Below are 12,537 nucleotides of genomic sequence, written 5' to 3'. Positions count from 1 at the left end.
ATGTGGAGGGATAAAATTTAGAAAAGCATCTAAAAAATCCTTTCAATATCATTTATTTAGTAACTTAACTATTATTTAAAAACATGGAAAGTAGTCATATAGAATGAGTGTTCAAACTTTGACTTCTAGTGTATATGTGTTTCTGTTAAGCTGAAGTGTAAATGATTTTTCTGCTGTGTTGTTCAGCAAGCGGCGTTCCACCCGGAGGTGAAGCGAGACGTCCAGGCTCGAGCGCTGCGCTTCGGCTCTGAGTGCGCTGTAGGATACCTGGGCCTGCTGGAGCATGTGCTAGTGGTGAGTTACACACACACACACACACACACACACTCCTTTAGAGCTCCTTTAGGGGGGTCATTAGGGTTAAAGCTGTGTGAAATAACTGTTATTTTAGGAGCACGCTGAAATGTCACATATTTCACAGACTCAGCATGTTTGTCAATCAGTGGGTCTGTGACTGAAATATTTGTCTAAAATGTAGGGTTGTTAAAATAAGATAAAACAGAGGTAGTTGTATATTTTTTATTTGTAAAGTAAATTTGAGTTGTTGAATGTGGGATATTGAGATTGTAATGAGGTAAAGTTGCTATGCAGGTCTGAGGAATTCATTTTATAGTTTACCTTCATGTATTTTCTGTTTTCTCTGATGTGTATGTGTGGGTTCGCTGTGATAGCCGGTGAGTTAAAGGTGACTGATTGTGCATGTGAATGTGTGTGTGTGTGAGAATGTGTGTGCTCAACTGCACAACCTCTTAACAGCAAAAATTACATAATATAATGTGTGCTGCAGTGCTTCTCAACCGGTGGGTTGCAGATCTATATTTATTTCCATTTCCATCTTTTTCTGATATTATTATTATTTTTATTTATTTTATTTTTTTTGCATCATTTTGACTTTGACTTATTTTGAATGTTTCATATAAATTTTGTCATGTATAATCTGTAGACTCTCATGACAAAAAAAAATGTTTCAAAGAGTTCATATTTTACAGATCATTTTACAGATATTAGCCAGTTTGTCTAATTGTCAAATCTTCTAAAAATCCAACAGCCAACAAAGCTTGGTACAAACCTTTACAAAAAAAACAAACTCTGCAACCATTTGATTGAGGAAAAGGAAATTTGACTCGAATCCTGATAAATTGTTATTTTTGGAAATCATTAGCACTGTATGTCTGTTGTCTTGAAGTAAAACCACTGGTAAAATTTATTAATGTAGTAACTGGTGTGATTTGATTATCATGGTCGTTTTCGTGAAAGTGACATTTGGATGCATTCTGAGACCTATATTAATTAATAGCATCTTGATTAGTCTAAATGCTTTGTTTACAGGTTCATTTGTTAAAGTTTTCAGATATACTGAATGAAATGTCATTGAATGGTTTAACATTTTGCCATTTGCCACATTTTAGACTTCATTGTGATCACATATGAGTATTTTCCTTTGGATTGTGCTGAGTGTGTGTTCAAAATCTTTGAAATGGAGACATTCTCTTTTATCTAACTTGTGAAAACAAATATCCCTTCAAACCAAAAAATCATAAGAGTAAACCACAATAAAAAGCACTACAAGAGCAAGGGGAAAAAGTTTTAAAAAGTATATAAAATAAAATGAAAAAATTATGTGAATAACTAATTAGATGAGTATGATTAAATGATCATAAATTAATAACACAAAGAATATAACAAACAACACAGTTACTGAAAATAATCTGGGAATTATGTACTGTATGATTGTCCAGGCTTGGGCAGGATCTATAAACTTCCTTGGTAATTTTAATAATTTTTTCTAGTTTTACTCGCCACTTAAATATTTAAAGTTTTTTTTTGAACATTTGAGTGGAATAACACCAGTATGAAACACTAGTCTTGTCAATTGAGTGTCATATTGGTCACATTAGTATTCCATTGATCGTTTACTGAACATCTATTCATTCCAAACCTGACATTTAAAGAGGAATGCACCCCAGTCTCAAAACAAAAATCAGGAACGACTGGAACAGTTGGTGAAATGCATTGCTCAAAACATGTGAACTCTGACGAGAGAGACCGACTGTCTTTTGTGCTTTTGTAGGGTTTGTGTAGACAGACAGCATATGTCTGTCTGTGGGGGTGTGTGTTTCTGGTATTGTCTGTGTCATTCCCAGCATTCCTGCTCATGGCCAAGTCTTTTCTTAGCCGTCTGTTCCAAACGAACAGCTCTGCTAATGCCACGCACCTGTTCCACTGTCACCGGCACCACCCTGGAGGACACGCCGAGGACACACACACACGCGTCAGAAATCACTAGATTAGTGTCTTCTAGTTGACCGCATGAGTGTCTAACAGCAATGAACGCTTTGTGTGGAGTTGAATATGTCATCAGATTGATTTAACAATCTCTTATTTAGGATGTTTTAATGCATTCACCTGATTGAAGTCATGTGATCTCTACCCACAGATCATTCAGAAACCAAGTCATGACCTTAAACAGCAGCTGGCAAACTTCTCCAAACGTGTGGCCGGTTCAGTGACGGAGCTCATACAGGCTGCGGAGGCCATGAAAGGTACGACAGCGCCCTGTGTGTGTCATGTTTCTCAGTACACACACTCTACTCTCACCATCCAGCGTTCAGTGGATTATCTTCTGGCTGCAGGGCTCTAGATCTAGGGCTTCTCTCGTACTTCTTGCCCTCTTGTCCTCTCCATCAGCTCAGGTCAAGTATCCGCTTCCAGTTCTGCATCATGAGCAGGGAATCCAAGCAGGATTTATCAGGATAATCCCTGCAACCCATCACTGAAAGTGATCTGAGAGCTCGGGGTGATAATACCCAGACCCTCATTTAACACATGATGAGAGACAAGGAGAATCTCAGAGTGTGTGTGTGTGTGTGTGAGAGAGAGAGAGAGAGAGGAGTTACTACTATAGGTGCCAATTTGTGTAAAAAAAGAAGAAAAGTAATATAAAATGAAGGTCTTTCTACCCATCTAGTGTTTATACAGTCATGGCCAAAAATATCAGCACCCTTGGTAAATATGATCAAAGAAGGCTGTGAAAATTAATCTGCATTGTTAATCCTTTTGATCTTTTATTTAAAAAATTCACAAAAATCTAACCTTTCATTGGATAAGAAGAATTTAAAATGGGGAGAAATATCATTATGAAATAAATGTTTTTCTCTAATACACATTGGCCACAATTAACGACACCCTTTTAATCAATACTTTTTGATTTACAAAACATTTGCCAGTTTAACGGCTCTAAATGTTCTCCTATAATGCCTGATGAGGTTAGAGACACCTGACAAGAGATCAGAGACCATTCCCTCATCCAGAATCACTCCAGACCCTTTAGATTCACAGCTCCATGTTGCTGCTTCTCTTCAGGTCACTCATGTTCTACAGGGTTCAGGTCAGTGGACTGGAATGGCCAGCAGAAGCTTGGCTTTGTGCTCAGCGACCCATTTTTGTGTTGTTTTTGAGGTTTGTGTTTGGATTATTGTACGGTTGGAAGATCCAAACATGGCCCATTGTAAGATTTCTAACAGAGTCAGTCACTTATTGATTTTTTTAAATGGGAATTTTCACTGCTCTAGCTCTTTTCTTAAAGCCACTTCACTAATTTGTGAAGCTCTATTATCTTTTGCTGCATTGTGATGGATGATTAAGGGAATTTGGGCTTTGTTTTCCCTCCTATTTATATTTCTGTGAAACAGGAAGCCATGGCTGGATAATTTCATGTTCATAATCACCCTGGAGTGCTCAAAATTGTGAATATGAATGGGAATATACTTCAGAGATATTTTACTCATAAGAATTTCTAGGGGTGCCAATAATTGTGTCCAACGTGTATTTGAGAAAAACATTTATTTCATAATGATATTTCCCCCCCATTTTAAATTCTTATTATCCAATGAAAGATTAGATTTTTGTGAAGTTTTTTAAATAAAAGATCAAAAGGATTAACAGTGCAGATTAATTTTCACAGCTGCCTTTGATCATATTTACCAAGGGTGCCAATATTTTTGGCTATGACTGTCTGAGTACAAACATATATTTAATACGAGATACACTTTCTGCTGTTGTCTTTGTCCTTCAGTTTTATTGCACATAAAGGAAAATATGTTCCTTTATGAATTTATACTACCGTTCAAAAGTTTGGGGTCAGTGTGATTTGTTTATTTATTTATTTTTATTTAGCAAGGATGCATGAAATTGATCAAAAGTGACTGTAAAACATGTAAAATGATTTCTGTTTCAAATAAATGCTTTCCTTTTCAACTTTCTATTAATCAAAGAGTCAAAAAAAATTATCATAGTTTCCACATAAATAAATCAGCATATTAGTATGATTTCTGAAGGATCATGTGACACTTAAGACTGGAGTAATGATGCTGAAAATTCAGCTTTGATCACAGGAATAAATTACAGTTTAAAACATAGCATAATAAAAACCAGCTATTTTAAATTGTAATACCATTTCACAAAATTACTGTTTTTGGTTAAATAAATGCAGCCTTGTGTGCATAAGAGATGACTTTCAAAAACACTAAAATAATCTTACTGACCCCAAACTTTTGACCTGTAGTGTATATTCTTTCCAATATACTAATAATTCTATATAATTAAAATTAAGTTTTTTTGTTGTTGTTTTTTCCTTAAATAAGCAAAGAGGGCATTTTGCATTCTGATACTAAATAATTAAACTGAATAATTAAACCAACCCTATTTTCATTTCAAAAAGGGAAGAAAAACTTGTACAAAACATTTTAGAATCTGTTGTAAAATTATTTACACACCAATCAGAACCTCAGGATTTATTTATTTTTTTTAAATCAAAATCAAAAAATTGCAGAAAGTGTTTAAATCAGAGGAGAAGAATGGAGGAAGGCTAAGATATAGCAGTAGTTTTTATTACAGGTACACCGTACAATCTTCCACATGAGTTTGATTGGTTGTGATACTTTCTTTAGGTACAGAGTGGGTGGATCCTGAGGACCCGACCGTCATCGCCGAAAATGAGCTGCTGGGAGCCGCAGCTGCCATTGAAGCTGCCGCCAAGAAACTAGAGCAGCTCAAACCCCGAGCCAAACCCAAGGTGAGGAAATGTTTACCCACATCCCTCAGGAGCAGCTTAACTGACACGCTATACTGCTTGACATTTTGCATTCGGCTTGGAAAATCCCACTCAGTGCTATTCTGAAGCTAATGTCCCTGATTATTGTGTCACATTTGTGTAACTGTTCTCGTTTGCGCTGCCCAGTTTGGATTTGGATTTAAGGTAACACAAATCATATGAATTATGAATGCAGCGTGAATTGACCTCCATCATCATCATCATCATGATCTATACTGGAATGAAAAACCATTGTGATGATGTGTTCATACGCATGTGAAAAACCTTTAAGATCAGTCACAATGTTCATACAGTGATGGAAATGAATGTTTGCTCTGTTCTGATTAACAGGAAGCTGATGAGAGTCTAAACTTCGAGGAACAGATTCTGGAAGCAGCCAAATCCATCGCTGCGGCCACCAGCGCTCTGGTCAAAGCTGCATCTGCCGCTCAGAGAGAGCTGGTGGCTCAAGGGAAGGTATGAACATGCTGTTGACAAACTTCATCCCGAATGCCTGGAAATCATGTACTTTGTTCAGCTTTGCTCAGTCTGTAATGCATTTCTCTCTCTCTCTGTCAGGTCGGGGCGATCCCAGCGAACGCGGTGGATGATGGACAGTGGTCACAGGGTCTCATTTCAGCTGTACGTCACTGTCACAAGTAGAGCTAGAAGAGCTTTTGAGCTTAAAGGGTAGTTCACTCAAAAATAAAATTTCTGTCATTATTTAGTCATATCATACCCTCGTATCATTATAAACACAAATTAAGGTATTTTGAAAAATGTTTCAATTATTTTTGTCCAAAATCAGTGAAGTCCAAAACATCTTTGGTCTCCATTGACTTTCATATGTGGACATGAAGGTGTTTTCAGAATAATTTCTTTCATGTTCTGCACAAGAAAGCCAATCATACAGGTTTGTAACCACGTGAGGAGAGTAGATGATGACAGAACGTGAACTAGCACTTTAACTTTCTCAGTTTCTTCTAAAATATATTTAGATGCAGAGCTTTCAGATACCTATACATACATGAAGTATTTTTTGATGAGGTGGATTTTTAACATATTTTGTCCATGAATTCATCGACTCTAGGCCCGTATGGTGGCGGCAGCTACTAACAACCTGTGTGAAGCTGCTAACTCTGCCGTTCAGGGTCACGCCAGCGAAGAGAAACTCATTTCTTCAGCCAAACAGGTGGCAGCATCCACCGCTCAGCTGCTGGTGGCCTGTAAGGTCAAGGCTGACCAGGACTCCCAGACCATGAAGAGACTGCAGGTCAGCGTGTGTGTGTGTGTGTGTGTGTGTGTGTGTGTGTGTGACTTACATTGAAGAAGTTTTTCAGTTATATTTTGAAAGACCCTTGTATTAGGTTACAAACATCTGTATAATAGTAGTAGTCAGATTGATCCTAATTGGATTCAATGCAATTCACCAAAAATTTGTCAGTGAAAAAAGAATCGGATAAAAACAGTAGTCCTTTAATATTAATACTCACTTATTACAAAAAATTAAACATGAAAACACATTTTAAAACTGTTGTTGGTTATCACAGAAAACATTTTAAACATAGGAAGTGCGAAAAAGCTTTTTTTTTTTCTGCTTTCACTCAAACAGTAAACCATGGCGCTATTATAATACATATAAAGTGCTGTCAAACGATTAATTACAAAACGAAAATAACTTATTTATAAATAAATTACAAAATAAAAGTTTTTGTTCGCATAATATGTGTGTTCTGTGTATATTTATCATGTGTATATATAAATACACACACATACAGTATATATTTTGAAAATATTTACATGTTTTTAAATGTCTATTTATATTCATATAATTTATATTATAAATAAATATATTATATATAAGCATAAAATATTTTTCTGAAATATATACATGCGTGTGTGTGTATTTACAGTATATATATATACATAATACACATACATATATTATGTAAAAAAAAACTTTTATTTTGGATGCGATTAATCATGATTAATTGTTTGACAGCACTAATATATATATATATATATATATATATATATATATATATATATATATATAAGATAAAACATCTGCCAAATGCATAAACGGTTGACCCCCAAACATCATAATAGCAATAGAAATTTTGTGATTTCCTAAATGAAAAAGGCACTAAATTCATATTTTTCTAATTATTTATTTAAGGAGAATATCATAGGGTACCCAGTATTTCAGACAACTAGAAATGGGTTAAATTGACCCACATCCTAACATGAGTGTTTTTAAAAAACCCTATTTTGCCCCTGCAGTGGTCTGACACAAATAAACAATGAGGAGTTGGTTTGTAGTGTGTCCGCCTCTCAACAAAGCCTTTAAATATTCAGTGACACAGTGAAACCCACTCCACCCCTCCTGCCTCCAGTCAGACAGCTGTCGTCCTGCACAGGGTGAAGGCTGAGGTTTAAATTTAAAACCTAATAACCCTGAGATCACCATCATATCTCTCAGTCACGATAGACACCATATTGAATTTTCACACATAAAAAGCTGGTTCTGAGCAAATCAGTAACATGATTAGTAAGCTGATGCTGCATGCCATTTTGTCATGCAGTGACATTCAGACATACAGTATATGTATATCTAAGGTATCTGATGCCGTTTTCCATTTTGCAGTCTCCTGTGCTCTCTCATAGAGGAATCTCTGGTAAAGCTCCATGTTTAGTTTAGCTGTGTTTTAGCCTTGCAGCAGTGAGATGAATGTAATGCTGGAGCAGGAATAGATGCAGTTCCATCATCTTGTCTTACACACTCCAGCTGTCTGATGTGTAATGTGCACTGATGAGTGCTTGTGATAACAGCAGTGCTGATGAGGCGCTGCTGGGAGGCTTCTGCATTTTGTAGAAATGGTTCTCAGTCTCAGGAATGCAGTACATGAATTAGATTTATTATATCAAATTACTGTTCTAAAATAATTCAATGTACGTTTCTGTTTATTAAGCTTTGGGACATTAATAACAAAGTTCTGAAACGCAAGATATTGAACATAGTTGGAAAGTTTGTCACGTTCTGTTAGAAACACTAATTTACTGTTGAACACGCTCCTTTAAATATGATTGCAAATTAATAATTATAGATTATAACTAGTGATGAACGGATCGAGAAATTTGTCAAATGTAGAATGCTGTCATTAACCAATACAGATTGTGTCATAGCTATTTTAAAATCATTAGTATGTACCCAATCATTCCTTTGCTACCGCCTACATTACTCTGACTAGTCATAACTTAGTGCTGACTTCAAACCAATCGCATTTTGTTTTACAATCAGAGCAGCAGATGACAGTATTTTGACTGATCTTTTGATATGAGTTAAAGGCACCCTCAGAAGATCAAACTGGTGTCGCTCATCCACTACAGTTTTATTCACAGAACTGCACCCGCTCTGTGTCTGTCTGCCTTTCTCTGTAAAATAAATTCATAGTTGGTCAGTTTTTCCAGATATAGCACGTCTGTTTTTACCTGTGATATACTTCCCCTTCTGCATCATCCCACTTCTGCTTTTATCAGCCTGTCCATGAGAAAAGTCTTCTTATCTGCACAAAATAACATGTAGCACCAGCAGTATTTGGTTACAAGATGAGAACCGAATTGTTTCAATAGAGCTGTGCACAGTAATGTAAAATGTCTTCTGTGGCAGCAGTGCAGAATCTCTTGGCTGTGCTAGTTTGTGTATAAATTGCAGGCCAGTCCTTCCTCTTACAGAAATAAATCAGACTCTTGACAGCTGAACACACTCAACCCTAAATCACACCTTCAGCCATGCACAATGCCTCAAAAGGCATAAAAAAGAAAAAACATATTCCTGGAACGGTGGCCAAAGGATCGCCGGAGATGTGTTTGGTTCAGGCTGCTCTCTCCACAGCTGCATTTCCTTATAAAGCCATCCCTAGAGTCCAGACACATGCAGAACCTTCCTACAAACATCAGAGCAGGAAGATGTGGGGTTTGACTTCAAATTTACTTCACTGGGTTCACACACAGCTGTCATGATTCATCTTATGACAATGTCCATGTTGTTTATAAGTGTTTATAAGTGTTTACATCTGTTTTTAATAAGACTCATTCATAACATATTGCCAGTTGTAATCAAGGATGGTCCTATGTTTCCACAGGTTTTCATTGACTTGTAATTGTACTTGTAGCCACAAAATAAAGTAGTTGTAGTTGTATTTCTAGCTGCTGATTAGTATTTGTTTTTGTAGAGTACTTCTAGCTACAAATTGAAGTTGTTGTAGTTGTAAGTACTTGTATTTATAGTGTATTTGTAGCCACAAAATTAAAAATACTTGTATTTATAGTGTACTTGTAGCCGCACATTAAAGTAGTTGTATGTGTAATGTAATGTATTTGTAATATACTTGTAGCCACAAATTAAAGTAGTCATAGCCACAAATTAAAGTCATTGTATTTATAGTGTACTTGCAGACAAAAAATTAAAATAGTTGTATTTGTAATGTACTTGTAGCCATAAATTAAAGTAGTTGTACCTGTAGGTGTACTTCTAGCCGCAAATCAAAATTTCCACAGGGCTGCCATGTGGGATTACAGTGCACATGTAAATGCACCATGATGAACACCAAGACAAGAGCAATAAAAGAATGCTTTAATACTAGGAATCAGCCCTGTGACCTTGGCATTGTTGCAGTATCTCATATTTGAGCAGTGACAGTCATCTTTAGGTATTTCAAAGTGAGTTTGATGAGATTCAGCGTAGAGGATTTGTACTTGTGAGCAGAATGTGTGTTTCATTGGGTTTTGTTGACATGCTAAAGTACTCTGTCTTTTTTTTTTTTCTTTAGGCCGCAGGTAATGCCGTCAAGAGGGCATCAGATAACCTGGTGAAGGCAGCACAGAAGGCTGCATTTGAGGCTCAAGATGATCAGGCTGTGATGGTGAAGAGCAAGATGGTGGGCGGTATCGCTCAGGTAAAGAGAATATCAGTTACAACACTGGCACATTTGGATGCATATTAACTGTGTGTTTTGTTAGAGAATTTCCAGCAGAAGTGTAACTGTAGAGTTTTTACATCTAGATCTTGCTTGCATTGTGGATTTTCATCTGTGTGTGTGTGTGTGCCCTCAGATCATCGCTGCTCAGGAGGAGATGCTCAGGAAGGAGAGAGAGCTGGAGGAAGCCAGGAAGAAGCTGGCCATGATCCGACAGCAACAGTACAAGTTCCTGCCATCAGAGCTCCGAGAGGATGGACAGGATCAGTGAGCCGCATCAGAGACTAATCAATGACATTGAGAGTTTGAAAAGTAATTAATGATATGCAATGAGTAAAAAGTGAACTATGTATCAGGATGTCTATTTTAAAAGTGTTTTGTTTATTTCTGTCACTTTTTTGAGAATTGCCATGCCAGCTTTATTGTTTTGTTGTATTTGGAGCATATTCAAATCCTTTTTGATTTCTTCTAATAGATCTATAATATTTTTTTTCAGTACTAGATGGATTAGATGAGCAGTGTGTGTTTTGAAAGCTCGTGATCATGGCAGGGGCCAAACAGTGTTTGTAAGCTTTCCAAGACAACATTTTTTATTTTATTTTTTGTGGCAATTTGGATCAGTGGTGCAATGATTAACTTTGCGTTGAAACAATTCATAGAGAAAACATATCATTTTCTAAATAAAAGAATAATAAAGCTTTGAAATGTTACAAATAGTATCTCCTGTTAATGTTTTTTGCAGTGTCGATGTTTGCTTTTGTGATAACTTGGTCTACTAGCATTTCTATCAAAATGATATCTTTTATAAAGCATAAAAGCCATATTTTTTTTTTTTGTTGTTGTTGTTCTTTTCTTGCAATTTACTGTTGTAATTTACTGATGTAATGCCCATACAGATGTAGACAAGACAATGTTATATTAAAAAGGATTTGTAACAAGAATTGGTTAATTACAATGGTTGTTTATCAAATAATAATCAGAATTATTATAAAGAACTGTTTTTAAGAAATGATAAAGACTGTTATTAATAGATCAAATACATAAACAGTTTTCACCATTACTGCCTTTCCTGTTGCATTCAGTATATTCTGAATCTTGTCTGCCTTTATATTTTATAATTGTGTATTTATCTGTTAACAGTTTCTCACCTAAAATGAGCAAACGCACTTAGTCAATGTGTTTAACTAAAAACTCATAAATTCACTGTTTTGCAAATATCTCTTATTGCATTTGTGTTTTGTTTTTTGTTTTTTTGTTGTTTTTTAACAAAGACGCTGGTGTTGGAGGGCTTAGCGTTTACTTGAATAGGCCGGTAACACTTATAACACGATTCATTCATTTATTAACTTTTTGTCATACTTAAAATATCTGTACTTCATGTGCATTCAAATATCAAGGTGAATAGATATTTGCTTAGCTACAGAGATTCGTATTTAATCTAGGCTTAAACTGAGAGTGTATCCGAGTTCCAAACGTTACCAGGAAAGCTATTCCAAAGTTTAGGAGCCATATATGAATGTGTCTATGTCCTTCCATTGTGCTATTCTAAAATTGAACTGATATGATCAGAATTTCTATAAGAACTGCTGCATTTGAAACACATGCAGCTTGTTTATGGAGACTGTGGGACATCCAGCCTGCACTGTACATTTAAAAAATCCAGTCTTCCGGTGATAACACATGAACTAGCTTTTTCTATCAGGTAACATAGAAATATTTCAGTAGAAGAATGCTTTCTACAAAATTGGAAAAGTGGTTTTCAAGAAACAATTTGCTGCCAAGTGTGACACTGTAGAGAAGGTAACAGCAATCATAGATTACGTGCTTACAGTTTGTTTAATTTTTATTATTTTGCGTCATTAATTCCTCTTTTTTTTTTTTTTTTTTGGCACAAATTAGAAAAATTGCTTAATTTTATCTTGAGGATCCTCTCTCACTTTCAAATTTAGTAGATATAGTTCTAATAGTAGTCTAGCCAATGGTAAAATAAATGCCTCATTCATTCATTCATTCATGGTATAGTTCCATCCTGCCTAAAGTATGCTGTAATACACCCTCTTCTCAAAAAACCTACACTTGATCCACTAGTTTTAAATAATTATCGTCTGATTTCTAAGCTTCCTTTTTTATCAAAAATATTAGAGAAGGTTGTTTATCATTAGCTGATCTCTTTTTTTTTTTTCTTCTTCTTTTGTTTTAAATAAAGAATGATTTTGTGCTTTGCTGCCGACTCAGGAAAGGGTGCCATTTTGACACAACTGATCACTATATTCTTTTAACTCGATTAAGACGATGGGCGGGCATTCAGGGAAATGTTCTTAAATGGTTCTGTTCTCATTTAAAGGACAGAAGTTCTGTAATTCAATTGGAAATCATTTCTCTGATTCTGCAGTTTGTTTTTGTGGTGTTCCCCAGGGATCAATTTGGGGGCCCATTCTATTTTCTTTATACACGCTTCCGTTTGGT

The 12,537-nt window shown here is 35.7% G+C and overlaps 1 protein-coding gene across 1 annotated transcript in view; it reads left to right on the top strand.

Moving 5' to 3' along the window:
- tln1 (talin 1) overlaps positions 1-11,288 on the top strand; it is a 91,615-nt gene extending 80,327 nt beyond the window's left edge. Inside the window, exons 49-56 of the mRNA XM_058788357.1 lie at positions 187-294; positions 2,438-2,543; positions 4,950-5,074; positions 5,444-5,569; positions 5,672-5,734; positions 6,183-6,365; positions 9,925-10,050; positions 10,208-11,288. Coding sequence (XP_058644340.1) covers positions 187-294; positions 2,438-2,543; positions 4,950-5,074; positions 5,444-5,569; positions 5,672-5,734; positions 6,183-6,365; positions 9,925-10,050; positions 10,208-10,342 — 972 coding nt within the window. The 3' untranslated portion in view covers positions 10,343-11,288. The remainder of the gene's footprint in view (positions 1-186; positions 295-2,437; positions 2,544-4,949; positions 5,075-5,443; positions 5,570-5,671; positions 5,735-6,182; positions 6,366-9,924; positions 10,051-10,207) is intronic.
- The last annotated feature ends 1,249 nt before the right edge of the window (positions 11,289-12,537 follow it).

The sequence above is a fragment of the Onychostoma macrolepis genome, chromosome 10, assembly GCF_012432095.1.
Source record: "Onychostoma macrolepis isolate SWU-2019 chromosome 10, ASM1243209v1, whole genome shotgun sequence".
Lineage (NCBI taxonomy): Eukaryota > Metazoa > Chordata > Actinopteri > Cypriniformes > Cyprinidae > Onychostoma > Onychostoma macrolepis.
Note: the sequence above shows the minus strand (reverse complement) of the source record. Positions and strands in the feature narration are given on the sequence as shown.